The 22,567-nt window shown below is 40.0% G+C and overlaps 1 protein-coding gene across 1 annotated transcript; it reads left to right on the forward strand.

The window, feature by feature from the left end:
* The first annotated feature begins 1,272 nt into the window (after nt 1-1,272).
* On the forward strand, nt 1,273-8,242 carry LOC308392845 (tripartite motif-containing protein 14). The gene is made up of 7 exons (XM_080876119.1): nt 1,273-1,569; nt 3,269-4,212; nt 5,333-5,428; nt 6,336-6,584; nt 6,687-6,709; nt 7,070-7,224; nt 7,363-8,242. Exons 1-7 carry the CDS (start codon nt 1,320-1,322, stop codon nt 7,905-7,907), a joined length of 2,262 nt encoding a protein of 753 aa, XP_080732245.1. The 5' UTR covers nt 1,273-1,319; the 3' UTR covers nt 7,908-8,242.
* The last annotated feature ends 14,325 nt before the right edge of the window (nt 8,243-22,567 follow it).

Genomic DNA, 22,567 nt, shown 5'->3' on the forward strand with positions numbered 1-22,567 from the left:
GGCAAGCGTGTGTTTGTGTGGGACAATGTGGGATACATCAGAAAAATAAACACACAACAAAGTATGTGTGTACAGCTTTTGCATTAGTATGCCAAAGACATGTATAGGTCATTTAAATTCAACTTTTCCAACACCCTTGCTAAGTAAATAAGGATAACAGGAGCTCTTCATATAGTCTTATTTTTCTTATGCTCTTACTGTTTTGAATTCTGGTAACTTATTTCCAGTGGCTGTTCTGTCTGATAATCAACTTTTTTTTCTGCATCTCTTTTCAACACATTTGTCAGTTCTAACAATTTAGAGCATATTATGAAACTCACACATAGTGTGTTTCTTTTCGACATACCTACCCTTGTGCGAAATCAAAAAAAATAACTAGCAAAAAACCCCAAATACTCTGAGAATTTCTTTCCACTAACTTAAGTCAGTTAAAACCAGTACCTGGGTATCTGTTGTCACCTCAGTGGTTTTTCTTTGGGGTAGTTTTCATCATATTTGCTCAAGTACAGCTTATGACCTTGTGGTGACTTGCAAGTTCACTCACTGGACAGAGAATTGGACTCATGGACTTAAACCATGATAAAGGTCTTAAATTGTGGAACAGGGAGATGAGGGACAAAACTCCAATACAGTCCTATACCTCGGCATCCTATCTGAGATATTCTAGACAAAGATAAAAAGTGCTGCTTACTTCATTTTAGTTTTTTAAAATATCGCACAACATAAAAGACCCAGTTGCCTTAAAGCGCTTTATGTTGCAAGGTAAAGACTCTACAACAATAATGAAAAAACACCAAAATTCAGATAAACCCTTAAGAGTGAGCACTTGGCAGCAGTGGGAATTAAAAAAAACTCCCTTTTACCAGGAAGAAACCTCTGGTGGAACCAGGCTCTGGAAGGTGTAGCCGTCTGTTTTTGGGGGGAAGGTTGGGGCTGAGAGGAGAGATGCGGGACAGAGAGCACACTGTGGAAAAGATATCCCACAGAATGAGCTTGGCATAAAAAGGCTGTATTCATATTCATCTTCTGAGATATTAAATTGGGTGGTGTAGCACCGGATGGAGAGCAGGCCATCTAAGAAGGTTGATGACTTGGTGAATGAGGCATGTTGTATTAAGCGCTTCAGTGTTTAAGTAGAGTAAAAAAGTGCTAATTAAATTAAGATCAAACTTCAGAGCAGATATCACATCTGCATGCATCTGCATTCGACAGACTGTACCTTTAACTCCCTGCCAAAGGGGGAAAGCGAGATTCAAATATCTGGCTCCGCCTCTGCTGCATGTCGTCGCGGAAATAGAAAGTAAACAGGGCAAAACAAAATGGGAGCATCGTTGGATACTCCAGCGAGGTGCCCTCTCTGCAACGAGCTGACCCGGGACCCGGTTACTCTGATGTGTAACCACAGTTTCTGCCAGCGATGCATTGGAGACTTGTGGAGCATTTACCCGAACGGGCCGTACCATTGTCCGGAGTGGAGGTGTAAAACCGAGTACCAGACTTTGCCGTTTCATAGCAGTTTGATACGGTCACCAACTCCCCGAGGACAAGCACAGCCTCGCAGCACTGCAGGTACTGTTAAGGTGATTAGGTTAACATTTAAATTGTAACCGGACGAGTGAAATAACGGCCCTTAAAACTACAAACGTGAAAGCGGGATTATAAACTAATGCTAGCTAGCTGCTAACGTCAGAGGTCTCCCGCTCACAAGCAAAATGGGCGTTACGCATATGTTCAGTACTGTAAACTAGACAACTAGACAGACTACTGCATACTTATAATCGCATTCTAGCTGTAGCTAGTAAATGTTCACTAGTTTACTTCTAATCCAAAGACCTTAATAAATAGCAAATAGGTTGCGCTTTCTAAATGGAAGATACCATTTGATCAACCTTAGGGGACGTAAAAGTACTATAAAACTAGTAGCACATGATGGTCTAATCTTTAATTTGCGGGAAAAAAGGTTTTAGCAAACCAGAACTTTGTTATGTGCATGTATGACCAGTGACAGATAAAGTAACATATTTTTCGATTGTATTCATTTATTGATGGATTATGTGAAATGAAGAACTCACAGTTTAGGTTAAAAGACTATATTTTTGGTGTCTTTTTTTTTTAGAGCCCAATTGTACCAGTGGCAGCTTCAGGTGAACGCACCACTTGTCTGTTGGTCATGTAGTCGAGTAGGCATGCACATCCCTACTGCAAACAGTGCTAAGTTGTTGCGTTTTGTGTCATGTTGTTTGGCCAGGTCTCATCTGTAAAACAAATCTGATCTCAATGGGATGTGCTGGTAAATAAAGGTAAACAAATACATGTGCTTAACAGTGGATGGAGCCTGCAGGAAAGAAAATCAATAATACTATTTCTAGCATTTCTTTGGTGTTATATTATGTTGTTAAAAAGGACAACAGACAGAGGACTACCACTCTATCTATGATACATTATACATCATTGCCAACTGCTATACCATTTGGGCTCTAATCTTCTAATCTGTCGTAGTTAGAAATATTCATATTTAACTGTTTTTGTGAGACTGTTAGATTTAGATTTGAGTACTAAGCAACAATTTTCAGCATTTCAATGTCCATCCATTTTCTTAACTACTTATCCGACATAGGCCTACGGGAGTGTTAGAGCTTATCCTTAACCCTTCTGACAACGAGTGAAAGACGAGGTACATCCTGGTTGCCAGGACTAACACAGAGCGAGAAAGCTGTAAATAGTTAAATAACTTATTCACCTAGTAATCACCAGTAAAATGCCTTTCATATAAAAGTTGGGGGAGTAAAAACCCATAATGCATTCTTAAATAAAGTCTAATTGAAGTAGTATAACATTTAACACTCAAGTGAAATACAGGTACCTCAGAATTTGATTGTATTACAGTTCTTGAGCAAATTTCCTTTGTTTCTTGCTGTCACAAGGTTTAAAACAGAATATTTTAAACAAAGCATTAGCTCTTGTGTAATTTAATGGGAGCAGTGTTCGGCATTTGTTTACAGTGTCACAGATGAAAGTCCAATTAAAACTCTGAGATCAAAGTTTGAACTCTTTTAAAGCAAATAGACAGCAGGGTTAAAAGTCTGTTTCTGACGTGTGATCATGAGTGTAAGCAGCACCTTTAAACCTTTAATGCACTGAACAGTTACATCTGTGTTGCTTACCTTCCTTCCTTACAAGGCAACATCATCACAGAACTCCTAAGTAGTTAGTACAAACTCAGCCTTCTTTAAAAACAGTTTTACTTATATTTTATTTATTTTTTAAGGTTCATCCACCAGTAACAATGAAGAAAGTACATCTGACTCGAGTTTAAGGAGGCCATCGCTCACCAGCCGACTCCTCGGAAAGAGGAAGGCCAGCGCACCTGTACCTGAACAGCCTGAAGCAAAGAGAACAACTGTCGAGAGCCCCCGTGCATGGCCCAGTGACACAGAGATTCCCACCACTTCCTTGTCAAATAACACTGGGAAGTCAACTGCCGTGGAAACATCTAAGAAAGTAGTAGAACCAGAATCTTCCCAATCTAAAGAGGGTGATGGCTCAACTTCCGAGGAGAACTCTGACAGCAATGGAGCATCTGCAAGCGGTGGGCCACAAGCCATCTCAGTCCAGCATAAATCAGAAAAGGCCATCATACTGGATGACTCTGACAATGAAGTCGACATATGTGATGCACCTCCTCCTGCAACCCCCAAGAAAGACCCGCAAGTAACTGGGGTATGTGTGACACCAAAGAAGCCTTTGTCAACTCCCACCTTTCCTGCAACCTCAACTCCAGGAAAAGATAAGCCTCCTGTGCACCATGCTGGCAAGTCATCTCCGATTCCAAGCAAAATTAATTTACCTGCTTCAGGATCCTCAAGTCATGTTGGCATCTTCTCCAGGGCAGAAAACAAAAGCGCCAGCCCTGTGCCCTGTCATTATTGTCCTAAAACTCGGTGTCAGTCTGCAGTGAAGACTTGTCTGGTGTGCGGGGCCTCCATGTGTTCAGAGCACCTGCGGCCCCACCTGGACACCCCAGTTTTCCAAAATCACACCCTGGTTTCTCCAGTGGAAGACATTTCCCTCTGGAGGTGTCAGGATCACCACGAGATAAACCGTATCTACTGTCGGCAGTGTGCAGTGTGTGTGTGCACTGTGTGTACCGTCATAGGTTCCCATCGTGACCACGAATGCATCAGCATCAGGGAGGCAGAGAGAGAGCTCAGGGTGAGTGCTGCTGACTTAATGCACGTGAGATCTGATTTCAATGCATAGTACCTGAAGATAATCGGATGAGGAATACTTACACAGATACACATGGGGTAAAAACAAAAATATAGTGTTTTGTGGGAAATCCCTTGCAGTGACCGAGCATCTGAAATATTTGATCTGATAGATATCAGAAGATGAGGTGCTGAGCTGGGTTAACTTTGGACTGGTTGCGTTAATGCGCCCCTGGAGTATAAAAGAAGCACACATCCAAAAATATTTCAACTCATCTGCTTGTTCCGACAAGCATAACGTTAAAACAAACACTGCAAGAATAACGCAGTCTAACACACAAACACAAGGCAGATAGGCAACAAACAAAATCATTACCACTGTAATCACTTTTTGTGCCCATAATGATCTGTAAGCAGGGTTATATTTGGCAATGGTGAGCCGGTCTCTAAAGTAATCTTTGCTTCTGTTTCCTGATATTTGGTTTCTTAATTTTATTCAAAATTATCTAGTTGTCTCTCGTCTTTCTGTGTGGTCATGTATCTTCAGTCTTTTGTTTGACCATTTATGATAGCGGATTATTTGAATATAGAATGACCGTTCCTATGAGTTTACTTGCTATTTTGACAGCCATTTTTAACTAATCATTCGTCATGTAACTTCTAGATGTATTGTAGGAAGTCTGTTATCTTCCAATTTACACTGTTGCCCCTAGCAGATAAAACACAGGTCTGTTTATTCACATGGAAAATGTATATGGTTCACAAAGTTGAGAACATGACAATCAGAGATTTAGAGGGATACCTTAATGGTTTTACAAGCAACAGCCATTTGTATCTAATTTAGTACAAAATAATGTTTTTCAGTTGATCTAAGCTACCAGCTTATTAAAAATAACCCTCATCATTTTAGGCTTTTCTCAAAATACGTCTTGGGACTTTATATTTTGGAGAATCTGCTCAAACTACTTTGCTTCAAATTCAAAGTGGCGAAGAACATAGCCTGAAGAACAAAAAACATGTAACTGTCCAGCTGTGAGCATACAGCACTTGTGGCTAAATATAGATATAATCAAAGCCATAGACTCGTGACTTGTTTTTAAATCTTTGTGGACATTTTTCCTCAGGGAAACCTGAAAGAAGAGATCAAACAACTGCAAGAGGCTGAGCAGCAAGTGAAGGACCGAGTGACTGAGCTCGCTCAGAAGAAAGAGACTTTCAAAGTGAGTTGGCTAAGTATGTTGTTAAATATACATATGTTCGTTCTGCTTAGCCGCTAAGAATTACAAGAGATTTTCTTTCACACCCATTGCATTGAAATTTAAGGGGTTTTTATAGAAGTGCATATAATTGGCTAAAATTAGTTAATAAACTTCTCCAGTTCTTTGTTTCATGTCAGAATAGGAAGACTTTATACAAGTAATACAAATATTAGGCGGCTTTGTTTGAGAATGTAAAGAAATTAAGCTTAAGGTTTTTAGGTTAGGGTTACATGGTTGATTGCTGCCCCCAACTAAATACTTCTCCTTGAGTAATAGTCATTCATTCATTCAAGTGATTAATTGACGAGCTGTTTTTTTTTTTTTGTATTTTTAGGGCATTAGTCCCAGGGTGCTACATTGCAGCACAAAGCTTTATTAAGTTGCAGCAACTCTTAAATAGAATCTAACACTGAAGTGAGTGGCCGTACTAAAGTAATTCTTTTTCCCATCTGCAAGTATGCTAAAGTCCAAGTGGGATAAATGTTACCATGACTGTGAGGGTCCATGCAGATGTCCGTCTCCCTGCCTGTTATTTTGACCGTGCAAACTCTTCTGCAGAGACCATTCTGTTTACGACTTACCGAGTGTTGCCACTTCCTTCCGACTCTTAGGAGGCAGCCTTGAGTCATTTCTGTTGCTCAATCTGGATTTTATTTTGAGCTGAGGAAACCAGTTAATACAAAAAAGGAAAACATAAAAATGCCATGTTTGAAATTTAAATAGACTGGAAAAGCATCTTACGTTGAAATCTTTGCATTTCTGAAGTGTTGTACGGTGTACTAGTAATCGGAAATGAGTAATAACTAACAGCAAAGAAATGCAATACTACCGCAATACTACTACATATATTTATACTGTGTCTGTCTAGGAGGTTTTGCGTGAAGCACAAGCAGGAGTGAAGCAGCAGTACAGTACCATCAAAGAGGCCTTGGAGCAGGAGGAGCAACTGGCTCTTCAGTGTGTGAAGAAGGAAGAGAACCGAGTTTTGGGGGGACTAGAGGAGAAACTCTGCCACCTCCATAGCTCCCTTCAATCCATCCAACAAGGCCTTCACACGCTGGAGAATCTGGCTGACACCAGAGGCGACAACTCTTTTAAGGACCAGGCCTTCATCATGGTCAGATCATTTTTGTTGGCTTAAAAAATATATGCATATATTTACTGCTGAATTATTAATGTTTGCATAGTAAAATGCCTTTTCTTTTTTCTGACATTGCAGGAATACAGCAAGATTGCCCAGCTGTAAGTAATATGCTTTTAACTTCTGCTTTGCAGCAGTAAAATTGTCCGCTTGTTGAACATTTCACTAGCTGAATGTGCTCCCAGAAAATCAGTTTTGTAAACATGCTGCATAGTCGTTTATTTTATTTTAATGAAAGTACTAGTTAGCTCACCCTAGTTGGTAAAAGCTGACTTTAAAAGTTCTTTTGCAATGCAATCAGCAGGGATGGTGATTTGGAAAGCGATGTGACACTTTTGTGCTGTGGGTACAAATCCCACACACTAAGTACACACATCTAAGAAATGGAGATTGGATTTATATGTGCAATTTGCTGCACGATAGTCTTAGGGCTCATTACTGACTCAGTTCTCCTTCATCAGGAGTGGTGAGATGGGGAGCTATGTGGAGCAGTTTGAGGCCACGGAGGAAGTGAATCGTCCCCGGCTGAGGTGTCTGCAGCAGTGGACAGAGAAGCGACTGGACACAGTTGTCATCAATACACAAAGCAAAGATAGAGATCTTAACAGGCTCCTCTGTAAGTCATGTCTTGTTTATACTACTGTTTATACAGCTCACACAGCTAATTACGCCACAGCACTAAATACATGTGTTAGGATATTCAGTTAGTCTTAATTTTCTCATCTAAATTCTTCCTCTTTAATCGTGTACACAGATGGCACCATACCCCTCTTGGATTCAGATACGGCCCATCCTAAGCTGCAGCTGTCTGATAACAGCAGAACGGTGACCTACAGCGATGCTCAGCAGGCTTACATGGAGCACGAGGCTCGCTTCAGTTCCTTCCCACAGGTCCTTTCCTCATTAGCACTGGAGGGGGGGCGTTGGTACTGGGAGGTGAGCGTGTCCGTGGATGATGGTCGATGGAAGGTGGGGCTGTGTGAGGCTCAGATGGAGAGGAAAGGCCAAAAAGACAACTCTCGTCTGGGGTTCAACAGTTACTCCTGGTGCCTGGCCTGTGACAAAAGGAAGGTAGAGGCCCTCCATAATAAAGTATCAGTTCCTGTGGATTCAGATGGACTGCAAAGGGTAGGAGTGTTCCTTGACTTTGAAGATGGTATTTTATCATTCTTTAATGTGACACCAGGGGGCAGTCTAGCTTTAATGCATTCCTACAAGCAGAGGTTTACTAATCCTCTTTACCCAGCCTTTTCTGTGTCTAAAACACACTTGTCTATCTGTGATTTGTTCGAGTCTTAAACTGCACAGAAGCACCATATCAGTTCTGCTGATTGATTTACAAACTTCATCAATCTGTGGTGCCTTTTTTAAGTGTTAATCTATTTTAGTAAAATGTGCTGTTGTGTAACTTTCTCATGGATGATAGATCTGTCCTACACTGCATACAATCCCTGACTTCTGCAAAGATCTGTAAATGTGATTTTTACATCATTTGAAAGAACTGGAATAAATAGAAATCCTATTCAATATACCTTACATGTAACAGCCAATCACTGGTAGTATTTATTTATTTTTAATAGAAAGACCACACTTTTTTAATCTTTTTTTTTTTTTTTTTTTTTTTTTTTTTTTTTGAGATGATGTATCAACAAATGAGAACGTTTTTAAGTGGTAGGCAAGTTATCAATGATGATCAATACACAAATATTTTGGATAGTGTTTCTATTTTGAATATTTGTTTTTTTTTAAAATCTTCAGATTGTACTTTACATATCTCGTCTTTGTCATCCTTATTGCTCCTGTTGTGACTCATTTGTCTTTCTACTGGAATAAACTGTCAGAGTTTCCAAAGCTGCGTTACTGCGTGCCATGATTCTTCCCATGGGCCTTTAAATAGAAACACAGGTGTGCGAGTGGGTGATGTGTTTCCCCACAACAGGTGACAGTTGGCGTGTTAACTTTTAAATTTCACTGCTCCCACAGCATGGGAGCTTTACTGACAACAAACACTGCCTTTGACACAAACCCCTGATAGGATGGCAGACCGAAGCAGATGCTAAATTGTCCTTTTCTTTGCAAAGTCTGTGGCTCATTTATTCTGACTAGGGGTCTGCGCAGTTGACGTCATTGAGTGGGATCAAAGTGGTATTTACATAAACTCCTTCTGGATGATTGGTCGAGCGACTGAATGCCAGTGGTTCAGGGACAGCTGTCTGTGGATCACAGTGGATACAAACTTATTAAAGTAGTAAATGTAATATAACTGAAAACGAATCAAAGTCTAAATGGGGCCTGGGGAAAACTGCTACAGTTCTTTTTACATAGTTGAACAAAAACATTTCCCCACAATGTCAACAGCTTCTTCTGACTTTTATTGATGTAATTTCAAACATTTAAGAAACCTGAATCTGAGCAGGTGCTCCAGCCAAGCATGACAGCAATTTCACACTTGCAGACACACGATCCAAAGGTAATCACAAACCCTACGTGGGTTTTGCTTTATTTCTCGTCGTTTCTAGCCTGCACACGGAGGCAGGATGCGAGACATTTCTGTGAGAGATCAAGAGGAGGAGGAGGCTTAAACAGTCGGGATAATTAAATTCTCCTCTCCCTGTCCATCTAGTGGTCTGTCAGCCACGCTCAGCAAGCTTTTCTGGAATTGTTATCCCTCAATAAGATAAGCTGAGAGCACATAGTGTGTTGGTGTAGAACAACGTGGCACATCTTCTTTAAGAAATAAAATGAATGTGATGTGAAGCCCTAAAAATCTCTGTGTGGCTAAATAAAGGGACGGGGTCTTCATTAATGATCCCCATTGTTTCCCACATCTAAAACATAACAGCCAAAGTGTCTACTTGTCAAAATGTCTTCATATTAAGATCCCCTCTTCTATATCTGGCTGCTGTATCTATGGGAATAGAATCAAATCCCTTAATTACCATGTCAGTGGCATGTCAGTGCACGGTAATTACTTAATTCCGTCGATATGACTGAAAAGGCACAGAAATGACTATAAGCACTTGGAAAGTAATGAGCTTACTTTGGGAAATGCATTGTTTGTATCCAATAGTTTTTTGACTTAAACAGATTACCTACAAAGTAAAGAAAGCCATTCGCATGGCTATTTACATTCAATTTCAAATCAGCTTTTAAAATCAATACTTAATTCGAAGAGCTCTAGACCTGGGGAAGTATTAAGAAAAGTCTTTTGCAATAATCTCCTGTGCAAATGTAGGAACATGCTTCTTCTGTTCTGCTCGTTCATAGTAAAGTAGCACCATAAGTGGGTCAAAACAGGTCTTATTTGCAAGACCTCCGACTTCTGACTCGGCACTCTCCCTTTTTATGGCAAGCTTTTATCTATCATCATTATCAGGGAAGAAAGTGGAATGGCATGAAATTATTGAGGGTCAGAGATGGTCAAACAGATGGAAGGCAGCAAGACTTCCACTTAAACTGTCTTCTTAATGCCACAGAATGTCACTCCTCCTCCGCTGTGTCTCTCGCTCCTTTTTTGTTTTCTATTTGCTGGTGACCTTGTGCTAGCCCCCTTAAAAGTTAAACAAGCTCGCTTTCAAAGTTTGATATTTGGTAACATTTAAATTTGTTCTAGGTCACATCAAAGGTTGTTCTTTGTGGAACTGGAAATAATAGGACCGTGCAGCACAAATTGCCTCATTTACTGAGCTAGGACCAGTAACCACTTCAATTTGCATTTTTCATGGGGCAATGTGCCTGAGTCGACCTTTACCTCTTGGCTCAAGATAAGTCAAACACTCTCATTATACTGATGGGGATACTGTAGCTCCCTGGAGCATATGAAAATCTACATCTATGGTACAGTAACATGGCATAATTAGGTGTCTCTATGGTTTTTCTTTACACTTCCTATGTATAACCTTTCAGTATGAATCACAGAGAAACAGCACTCACTGTTGTCCTCAAGGTTTTTCCTCAATTATCAAACACTTTTCTAACAATCTGGATGCAAAAAGTATTCTCTGCAACAGAAACGTTCTCATGGTGCAGCTGTGCTTTCTAATCCATCTATCAAATACTCTGATTATTTTATATTTAAGAAAACTTAGCTACTGTAGCCAAAGATACTAAATTTCAGTTTTGGTGTAAAGAAGACACGTGTGTCATGGGGTGCTCGTTAAAAAAAGTCTTTGATCTGATGTTTTCCTTCAAACAGGCTGAATAAACGTCTTTTTAATTGAATGCATTACTGGCTACTGTAGTGCCTGCCAGTGATGTGAAAAGACTAGAGCATAACTACAAAAAATAGTCTTATCCTAAGAATCAAGCTAACCTTAAAGAACTCATTCTTGTGTTTAAAATTGTATTTAATTCTGCTCTGCTACTGTTTTTGTTCTGTTACAATGAAAACTTCATATTATGTGACCAAATTTTCAGACAGGAGGTAGTTATTGTGACCCCTCTAAAGGTTTTGATCTGTCCATCATGCAAAGCTACTCTAAATAAATATCACGATGTAAATGACTATAATAAGTCACCTTTAAATCATTTTTATTTTAACAAAATGGTCCAACTACTTTGAACTAGATGTGCAGTCATAATACAAGTGCACCCCACAATTCAGTAACTTGTGTAACCACCTTTAGCAGCAATAACTTGAAGTAATTATATTCTGAGTCTCCCTTTACTGGACCATTGCAAGACCTTGATTATTTTCTTTTCCGCCAATCTGTTGTATATTTGCTGCTTCATTTCTGTCCTTTCTTCTGTTCCTTGACCTACTTTAGGCAAAGCTTTAACTGTCAGTCAGATGACCTCACATTGACTCTAGAGTACTAAACACAGGAGTTAATGGTCAACTCAGTGATCTCAAGGTGGCCAGACCCTGTTGCCGCAAAACATCACCCGTTCACCACCGTGCTTTACAGTTGGTATGAGATGTAGATGAGATGTCCAAAAGACATTCTTCCAGAAGTGCTTTGTTCAGATGCAGCTTCTTTTTTGAGAGGCAAGTCTTTCTCTAGTACAATTAGAAAAAGACTGCTTGTTCAATCTTTTACTGCCATGAACCTCAACATTCAGCAAGGTAAATTGAGCCCATAGAGTCTGAGATGTAGCTGCTGGGTTTTTTGAAGGATTGTACAGTCTGACCTTGGGGTGATTTTGCTGGGAAGTCTGAAACTCTTACAAAGATTGGCAGTTGTCTTGAATGTCCCCCACTTGTGGATTCCCAAATTGGTGGGCAGCAACAATTGTTTCTCAGATTATTGCTGATGTCTTTCCTGCTAATGATCAGTTAATGAATGAATGCACTTACCTTTTTAATTCCCATGAAAAAAGTCAGGGTGTGACTATCAAATAAATCATGGTTTGATATGTTATGAGCTCTTTATCTCAGGATATAAATTTAGTACCTGCTAAGGAAATATCATAGGCAGAATACTGGTCACATAACTCTTTAATGTTAGAGTTACACACATTCCCCAAAAACATTTTTTCTGTGTTGTGTTTTTCTGTGTGAATTTTAACCATAGAATTTTTGGAACTATAAAAACTTAATGTGAAGTATGACCAGTGGTTGGTGCAGTCTGTACATTACCCATGTGGCCATGTCTTCTGTTGGCATGGCAACACTTGGTGAGCTCAGGTGAGCTGGGAGACTCACGTGTCTGACTTGGTCATCTGCCAGGCTTGGAACAGTTCATGGAAATCTGAGACACAAGAAATGCTGAGCCTATTGTTGAGTGGCGTGCCTATTTTCTTCCTTCACCTTTCCCCAGGCAAATCAATTTACTTTCTACAGAATGAACGCCTTACGACTTTCATGAGAAAGTCTATCGCTGCATCTGTCCGACAGGCAGGGCTGGGCGAGTGATAAAAATCCAAATCTCACATCTGTTTGCATGGCTGGTCGCTATGATGGAAATGTACAAAGAACGTTTTTATTCTGTATTCTGTGGAGAATTAAGAATCACGCACAGTGCAGACACTCGAATGGCAAACAATAAGATTCTTTATAATGTAAATTTATTTCTGTCTTCAACGATTGACATGGTAGCAGATTACAAAGAAACAGCAGCACCATTAGTTACCCTCTTTTTGTTGTCAGCTGCGGTGCCAGTTTGTCTCCTCATCCGACCTACCGTCCCACTCTCCCAGTCTATGATCACTCAGAATATCAGCAGTATCTTTCACATAGTTTATTTATATATGTGTCCTGCTGCTCTTTCACTTTGCCCCTCAGCAGGAAGGTCAGAATACAGGTCAGAGGCTCAGACTGAGCCTCAGGAAGTGACTGGGATTCAGTGTCTCGTTCAAGGACGTGTTAGTAGAAGGGATTCAGGCTGTCTCGAGAGGTTGACGTTCAGTATGCTTGATGTTTTATTTAGTTACATGTTGCTGCCTGTTATAGTTTCTAACTCTGAGATTAAAAATTCTTAGTTTTTGGTTGTTTTGTCACATTTGCAAGTCACACAATTGCTCTCATACCCTTCAGCTGTTAATTGGAAACGATTGGGAATTAGCTTCCACTTTGTTTATTAGCTCAAGAACAGTGCGTAGAGAGCTTCGTGGACTGGGTTTCCATGGCCAAGCAGCTCCATCGCAGCCTCATATCACCAAGCAGAATGTCAAGAGTCAACGCAGTGCTGTAACGTACGCTAACACTGGACTGTAGAGCAGTCGAGACGTGTTCTCTGGAGTGACCAATCATGCTTCTCTACTCCTGCAATCTAACAGATGAGTCTGGGTTTGGCGGTTTCCTTGTCTGACTGCATTAAATATAAGTATAAATCTGGTGGAGGGTGGATTAAGATGTGGGTTTGTTTTTCCGGCTTGACCCCTTAGTTCAAGTGAGAGGAACTCCTAATCCTTCAACATACCAAGACATTTTGGATAATTTCACGCTCCCAACTTTGTGGGAACAGTTTGGGGACGGCCCTTTCCTGTTCCAATATAACATGATCTAACCAGTGGATGAAGCAAGGTCCATAAAGATATAGATGAGTGAGTTTGGTGTGGAAGAACTTGACTGGCCTGACCTCAACCTGTATTTCTGCCTTCTCCACTTTTCATGTCCAACTGTCCTGGAGCAAAACAAAACAAATCCCAAAGTGCATGTATGAAAACTCTCCCCAAAACTGTGTATACATGCTGTCCCTTATACATATTTATTTATTATTGCTTTCTGTTGTGATACAGCATTGTGTCTCATGTTACATTTTACTCCCGTTCATCGTTGGCTTTATTGAAAGATAATCCCTATATTATGCTAAGAAGAAGAATATTGTCTTCATATGGCGTGCCAAATGTGCTGGGTTTAATCCATGATGATAATTACACTTCATTGAACTGTCAGTCAGCGAAGAGTTGGACAGATTTTCTTTCCAACCATCTGTGCTCCTTTATAAACTTTTTGGCTCTTTTTGTCCATCTGTTGTCCTTTGGCACACTGCACTGACCTTATTAGCATTTAATTAAACAGTATTTGCAGAGATGAGGCTGTTCTTGGCACTTAATCTTAATCAACTTCATTTCCAGCAGCAGAAACAGGAGTGGCTCTTGATGTCTCTGCTTTAACCTCTAGAAGTGTGTCTTGTTCTGACCAAAGCTGGCTGTTCCATACTCAGATACAGAGAAACAGACCTTCTGTGTCTTTCTACTGTTTTATGTTTCCTGTATTGGGTTAATTGTTGACTGTCTACGACTACATTCACAAATAAAAATGTCTCCACTACTGTTAATTCATTAATATGACAGTCAAAGACAGAGTGTCTTAGATGAGTGACCTTTTATAATTTGCTATTTCAATCACAGACATGGACTCCTATGACCTGCATCATGAAGTCATGTGAAAAGTAAGATCATCCATGGAAATTGGAAGCAGGTTTATACCTTTTATCCTTACTTCTTGTACTTCTTGCCTTTTTAATGGCTCTGTGACATCAGTTAACTGGACATTTTGACCAATCCTGCTTTAAAGATCCCCTCACCTGCAAGTTTGATGTTTTAAGGGTGTTGTATTCTTGCATTTTAATTCCCAACAAAACATTTCAACACAATTTCATGACCCTCCATTTATTCTTTTTGATGCTTTTCTTGGTGGATTTTCTAGTGTGCTTATAATCCTGTTGAAAGCTCCACTTCTGCTTCAGCTTCATCTTTCAGACAGACAGCCTCGTTATTTTTAAGCACGACTTGATATGACAAAATTCACAGATGAATAAATGACTGCAGGCTGTCCAGTCCCTGAGGCAAAGAAGCAGCACCAAACTGGCCTCAAATTATATTAGTTTATTTCCTGTCACTGTGCCTAAACACTTTTAAAATTTGTCTGTCCAAAGAAGTTTTCTAAAACGTTGGGTTTTTAACATATTTTTCTTCTTTTTCTTCTAATCTTCATGTTTTGACAGCAGTTATTTTTTGCCCTGGCGCACCTCCCAAACAGTTTAGACTCATCCAGTTTCTTTCTTGTTAAACAAAAATGTACTTTGACACCAAACATTGTAAGAGTTACCTCTAGTCTTGTGAAATTTTGAGGTTCCTGGAAACTTCTTTTTCCATCAGTCTGGTCTTGGGCTAATTTTGCATGATGACTGAAATCCATATTGATTTATTTGAAATAATTTGGCGATCTTTTAAAAGTCTTTGCCAGACTCAAGTATCCTTGGAGAGCTCTTTAGATCTTGGCGTGATGGCACCACATACTTCAGAGCAAACAGAAAACCAGACCCTGGATATAAGAGAGTTTAAAAGGCAGATTTCACTTCATGAGTCTAACCTTTGGCACCTAATCTTATTCTAACTTTATGGATATTTCCATGTGATTGATTTTTAACATTTAAAATCTGGCAATGATGTGTTTGAGTATATAACTTTAGAAGGAAGAGGGCCTGGAAGGTATTGGCATTGACTGCTTTCAACTTTAAAAAGAACTTTATAACAAATTTATAAAATTCATACTTCAGAGATTGTATACATTTGTGTATTTTGCTATTTTGTGGAAGAGGCAAGCTGCAGCCCACTACTTCCAGTTTATTTGCTTTGCTAAGCAGTCTGGTCACTGGCTGTAGTGAACAAATGAGACTGCATTGATTTGCAGACTGACTCAAGCCCTGCATAAAAATGCATTTATTCATTAGAATAGGACCCAGTCTGTTGACACAGCAGTGTACGAAAGCCTTTGATGAAATAATGCAGCGTCATCAGGCAACAAGTGTAACTTTGCTAACTTTTGCTGCAGCTAATTGCAATGTGGGCTGTGCAGCAATGTGCTTCCAGGTGCTTGGATTATACCTGTGCCCATTCATACCTCCTGGAATGTCGTGTTTCTATTCTTTATGTGACAACTTTTGTGATGAACAATACAACAGGAGTCACTTTCCAGAGCTGCAAAAACCTACTGGACTGATTACGCCTTTGTATTGTACAGCTATGTAGTGGTACATGCTGATATTAGACATAGGCCAGACTTTCAGATCATTTCAGAAAGTTTTCACAGGACTTAAAACTGGAAAATGTTATCAGTATCTTACATGTGGAGGTATTTTTTGATGATTATGTTTCGTGAGATTTGCAGGCATTCCTTTATGCACAGCTCAGGTTGATGTTTGGATTTTGTGCCATTGTAACAGTTTGATTCTTTTCTCTTTTTTTAGTCATTCTGCTGCCGTCCTCAGGATCATTGTCTTGTTGCAGGATCCAAATTCTACCAAGCTTTAGCTGCCGGGCAGGTGGCCTCACATTGGCTCTAGGATACTTTGGCATACAAAGGAGTTCATGGTCAGCTCAAAGACTGCATGGTACCCAAGTCCAGTCACTGCAAAACAAGCCCAAATCATCACCCCTCTACCACAGTGTTCAACAGATGGTATGAAATCTTTGTGCTATGCTTGGTTTTTGCCAAACATGGTGCTGTGCATTATATCCAAACATCTCCACTCTGTCTCGTCTGTCCAAAGGACATTGTGTCAGAGGTCTAGTGGTTTGTTTAGACGCAGCTTTGCAAACCTAAGTCATGCTGCCATCTTTTTTTTTTTTGTTATAGAGAGAAGAGGCTTTTTCCTGGTAGCCATTCAAAACAAACTATACTTATTCAATATTTTTCTAAAGAAAAAGATATTGTACGGTTCTGAACTTTAACATTTAATATGCCAACAGAGGCGTTTAGAGTTTGAGATGTAGCTCTCGGTTCTTTTTGATGTCAAACAGAGCAGAAAAAGTAATCTCTGTCACACAGCTAAGCTCCACCCACCCTCTGTACAAACCTCCTATTTCCCAGAGGCAACCAATTAGGGGAAAATTGACTTAAAGGGAGAAGAATAAAACAAACAAACAGAAAAATCCTGCGTGTTTCTGAGAGTGATTAAACTGTGCGCTTTCACCAAGATCCAGTGAAACATGGTACAGATGATGTTGAACTGCGACACAAGAAAAGTTACAGCTGTAGAGTTCAAGAATTAAAATGTGAAGGCTGAACTGAGCATAATAGATCCCTTATTATGCTCATTTCAAGCTATTAAGCACATTACTTTGACTCTACTACCACACAAATCATCTTTAAGCAACAAACCATCCTTGCAGGGCTATTTCAGTCTGAATCCCCTCTAACTCCTGGCGAGGAATTCAGCATATTCCAAACATGTTACAGCTGGACAAAAGCATGTTATTAAAAGGCAGACAGGCCAGTGTGTCTGTAGACATTTTAGGTACTGGTTTCTGCAGTCTGGCGCTCACCCGCTGGATGCTTTGCATTTGGTCTAATAATGTTTTAAAGTACTTTGGGGAACAACATGCAGGGTTATATCAGCTATGATAAATCAATTACAGTAAACGAAACAATCAATACACGCAAACGCTCGTTGATTACACGAACATAACTCTTAATGGGAAATCTGGGAGAAGTATTATCACATTTATCTCACACCTACACCATCAAAATGTCAGTGATGAGACCTCTTCACTCGAAGCAGATTGACAAGCGGTAAGAGATGCTGTGGATGAAAAAATGTTTGACATTTCTACACACAGCAGCATTGTGACCGGGAGATGAAGCCATCAGCTCTGCCCATTGCAATCAGGCCTCTTTTTTTTGGGAGGTGTAAAAGCAATACATCCTCAATCACCATTTTTATTTCCTCCTGCCTGCCTCCGGAGCCTTCTTTCAACTAGCCGGGATGTTTTTCTATTGCTGATGGAGGCGAACAGCTTCCAGTTTTCTAGGTAATTGGCATGTTGCTTAGTGAGCCTGCAGACGGAAATATTCGATATGAATCATGACATTATGGCTGTCTATATGAAAAGCAATAATTCACATATTGCAAACAGATCACGTTAAGTCCGGCCTTTCAACAGCTACCATTCAGTGGACTGTGGAGTATTTGTCTTTGTAATACGCAGATGTATAATCAATTCTTAAAATGAAGCAAGCTCATTAGAATGAAATCTTCACCTCTCCTGCTATTTCTCCCCCTTCAAATATCTTTTGGCCCATTATGAATTCTCACAGTTCGCTCGCTCTTGCTTCCTCTTCACACTCTCATTTATCTCCTCCGAGCTTTTGCTGACTTGAGTGATTTATTCACATCTCAAATTTAGCCTCTTGGTGAAATGTGAATAATGTCTGTGTCCCCGAGGGCAGCTGGCTGGTCACAGCTGAATACATTCTTAGCCCACGTTCTTCCATCCCTGCCTGTCATTTATATACCTGAGAATGAATAAAAATCACCTCTACAAAGGAGAACGAGCTGGCCAGGACCAGCGTGGCAGCATCAAACTGCATGGGTAGATTTTATTGCACTTCAGCAGCTGCACAAAATATCTTTTTATTTCAACTGACTTTATCACAAATGTGTAGGTGGTGTTTGCCACACAGTATGGCACATTGGAGTGCCCTGAGTGCCTTACCAATGCATTAGGCGACAGATTTTATGTAAAAGTAATATACTTAACAAAGCACTCAAACAGCACTCATCTTAACAACCTAAATCACAAAGTAGGGCAGTGAAAGAGGCAAGTGTTGGAGCATCGGGTTGCAGACGTAGATATGGATGCTGTCAGAAAGGTAGAGCAGTGAAGTATTTTGTTGATTTGACTCAGTATTTTCACATTTAATGTTTCTGCATATAAGAAAGTCTCAATAGCTGCTCCTGGAGGATAAGATTCTAAGCTTAAAAAGCTCACGGTCATAATCTGAACGTGTTGATGTTCTGCAGCTAGTCCTTTTTTTGTTCCAAGCACCATCTAAGTTTAGCACGTTAGCATGAAGACATTGGACGGTTGTAGTAAAACATAAAGTGCTCAGGCTGATCACAGTGGGATGTTTTTTATGTGTGGATCTAAACCTAGAGAGGGAGACACCACAAATGTCTGTGCAATATTTGCTGAGATATTTCACTCTGAAGGACAAAGCACATATTTACACTACAACCCACAGAACCAAGCCACGAGTAAACATTCATGTTTTTGTGTATTTTTCTATTATTCATGCAGCATTGTTTCTTGATATCAAGACAGTTATTGTTTCCCTGCCAGCTTCTGTAGTTTTAAAGCGCTCGAAATTTGATTTGACATGCTTTTACTGGGGAAAAAAATGAAAAATATTCCATTCTGTTGAGGTTTATACAGACTCAGAACTATTTCCAAATATGGTTCGACCCAGCAGCAGCAGCCTGCATGGACTTTGCCTTTAGTTTTTACTCTGCTCCAAAGGAGCATCTTGACCTGCGCATAAAGAACTGCAGGGAGCGAACTGAAGTATATGATAAGACTCCTGTCCCTCTTTATCCTTGTAGAGCTGTCATATATTCCACCAGGAAGCAAAGGGACCTGCAGAGTGTCAGCCTGGATCTTATTTCACCTCCTGTTGGAGAGGAAAGAAAGATACAGTTCCCCGAGTCTTCGTATCCTCATCAATAAAACGCCCGCCCCGTCAGCAGGGTACAGAACAAATCAATGTGTGCCTTTACATGAGAACATCTTTGATGAGTAGAGGTTGTCTGAACCCTGCTCAGCTGTATTTCAAGGCCCAATTTGGGCCTGGTGGAGACTTAAAGGTTCTACTGACTATTGTGTTCCTGAAATGCAGATTTTTTTGAAAGCGTTTACTTTCTGAGCTTAAGTAAGATGAAATGCAACTTTACACGTTTGTTTGTGGACCGAGGCAAAATGCCACTTTCCTACTGATGCAAACAGGACTGAACTGAACTGTGAAGTGTTTGCTGAGGTGTGAACTCTGACAAAGAAAACCTTGTTCAGACACTCACGGCACCAGATCGAAGCTTGCAGGTCTGTTCCTATTCATCCCCCCAACTTTAAAAGTTCATCGTGGGCGCCAGGCTGGACTTTTTAAAAAAAAAAAGTTTTAAATCTGCTATATTCTGCTGCTCGCTCTTATCTTCTTGCCTCACTGGTGTCTCACTGACACATATTTTATACCTTTATTTGGTCTTAATCAAATGCTCACTGATTGCTGATGGAGGGCTACATTATTTCCTTCTTTCCTGCATACATTTATCATCCAAGCACTTTCACTTGTTGACAATTCAACCTATTAGCTGCTAACAGCTGTTTGATATTGAAATGACACATTAATGTTGTGTGTGCTCATGCAGGCGAGTTACTCTATGGCTACATTAGTGGCTCCGCGGTGCTTTGAACTAAATAATAACATGAACCATTAACCATCTCCCAGTGATATTGGTGAAATAATACATGGATTATGCGGTGACCATGCACCAATCGGCGATAACATTAAAACCATTCATTTTGTCATATTACCCAAGTAGCTCACATGTCCTCAAAGCACTTATAACCCCTGTTGGAATAGCCTGACATTGGTAGCTGATCCTCTGAGCTGGATGTGACCTCTGTAGACAGGTCAGGTAGTTCTGAGGCAAAGTCAACAACTTGATCCCCTTCTCTTATTTTGGCTGATTTCTTTAGGGGGGTCATCAGGCAGATCCTCTGCCTTCATCTCACCTGATCCGTAGCATCTTCCTTCACTACATCCATGAACCACTGAAGTTTTCAAACTGTTTTTGTGTAGTTTTCCCTTCCATGGGTGGTCACATCCATATGAGTGCCAGGATCCAAGGTTTCCCAACAGAACATTGCACTGAGAGGAGATAACCCAGGTTATCGAATGACCTGTCAGTTTTAATGTTTTGCTGAAAGATGCACATTTTCAACAGGTATATTTAAATACCTGATCTTACTTGACACTAAACATTGTTAGTTTTTGTTATGCTTTTTTAGAAAAAATTAAATATTCCTAAAATATGTTGCTCAACTTTGGCTATGTGTAAACTTTAGGACAAGCACGTAGGTGGCTAAGAGCTGTGGAGACATTTTTCTAAACAGCGGAGTTATCGTGGTGGGCTGACATGAAACGTGAAGCAGTCATCAAAGTGAGCAGGAAGGGGGTGGCTTGCCTGTCTATCCGTGCAGTATTTTCCAAAGTATTTTGGTCTAGTCTCAACAAAGTGGTATCTCGTTAAACACTGTGTTGTAGCCTACCAGCAAAACAAAAGTGGCCTAATAAAATATTTAAACGGCTCTCCGTTTCCGTGCATGCTGCATTGGTGTTCATTTATCCTCTGTGCTTTTGGAAGGAGTGGAGAAATTTACCGACATTGCCTGTGAAATGATCCACCAAGCAGTTTTCTACCTTAATGATGAAATATTAAGTAAACAACGCATGTAGCTGTGTGCAGGAAGTCATATACTCATCCTAGAAGGCGATGAGCGTGTTGATCCATTAGAAAACACTGCACAGCCCTGGCTTTATTCCCCCTAAACTGAACAAATATTGGTATTTTAAGACTTAAAAATATCTTTTATACCTGCATTCATTGCTTTAAAAAGGTTCGAACACTGTTGGTTTTTGTAAGCTTTGAGTCCAGCCATTCAGCTGGCACAGTCTTTTCATTTCAAACTGGAATTAATTAGAATTAATCTGTTTTTAATTAAGTTGTTAGCATTTCTTACCGGTGAGATGTGTAGGCACCTAAAATGAAAGAACCCATTTTTCTTGTTTGTTTGTTATTTTCAATTTTTTTCCTAACGCTCTTGGGAAATTGCTCAGCTCGTTTCATACATCATATAAAATGTGATTCATCATCACATTAAATCTAAAGTAGACCTATGTTTTTGCTAATATTTTATCCTTCTTGGAACAAATAGGCACACGAGTCTCAAAATAGCTCTTGGCTGGAGTAAAGAGGAAATTTAATTACACTTGAAAGAGGGAACCCTATTGTTTCCATAAGAAGTGAAGCTTAAATATTTAGTTGGATTCCCCCCCAGCAGCAGCACAATACGGCACACCGAGCGTTCATTTTTGTATCGAAACATTATTTCCATGTGCTTGAAGTCTTTTTAAATGAACTCTGTTGTGTAATCTCATTGGCTGCAGATCTCTGGCTTTTTGGAATACCTCATCTGTGTACTCCAATGATAACTGCTCCAGCATTTCTCTTTTTCTTCTCTGTCACCTTTTGTGTGGACACTATTCAGTGGAGCAGTAATTCAGCTTATGACCTGATTATTATTGAATTTATAGGTTCTTCCAATTCACGCCAGGATCAGATAGAGAAAATAATGATTAATCTGAAAGCAAAGAATGAGCCAAGGAAATGATTAACTCGCTGTGCGCTGGTCCAACCTGGTGGGAGAGGGGTCAACAAGCTTGTAAGCAGAGAGAATGGGTGGGGAAGAGGCACTGTAGCTCAAAACTGCATTTAACTAATACTTGACCTTTGCCTCTTTTCACTTTTGAGCAGCTATTGGACCGAAGTCGAGCCTCGTGAGCGAGTCTCTCTGATAAACATCCAAACCAGCAGAAACCTCTCCAACCCTCTTATTTGTTATACAAGAAAGAGGAGACCGGGACAGTTGTATTAATAATTAGAAATATCGGGTATTGCTTCTAAAAACAAGGAGGTTTATCCACCAGAATCAATAACTTCCAGTACATTTGCTCA

Source organism: Rhamphochromis sp. 'chilingali' (assembly GCF_963969265.1).
Source record: "Rhamphochromis sp. 'chilingali' genome assembly, chromosome: 2".
Taxonomy (NCBI): Eukaryota; Metazoa; Chordata; class Actinopteri; order Cichliformes; family Cichlidae; genus Rhamphochromis; species Rhamphochromis sp. 'chilingali'.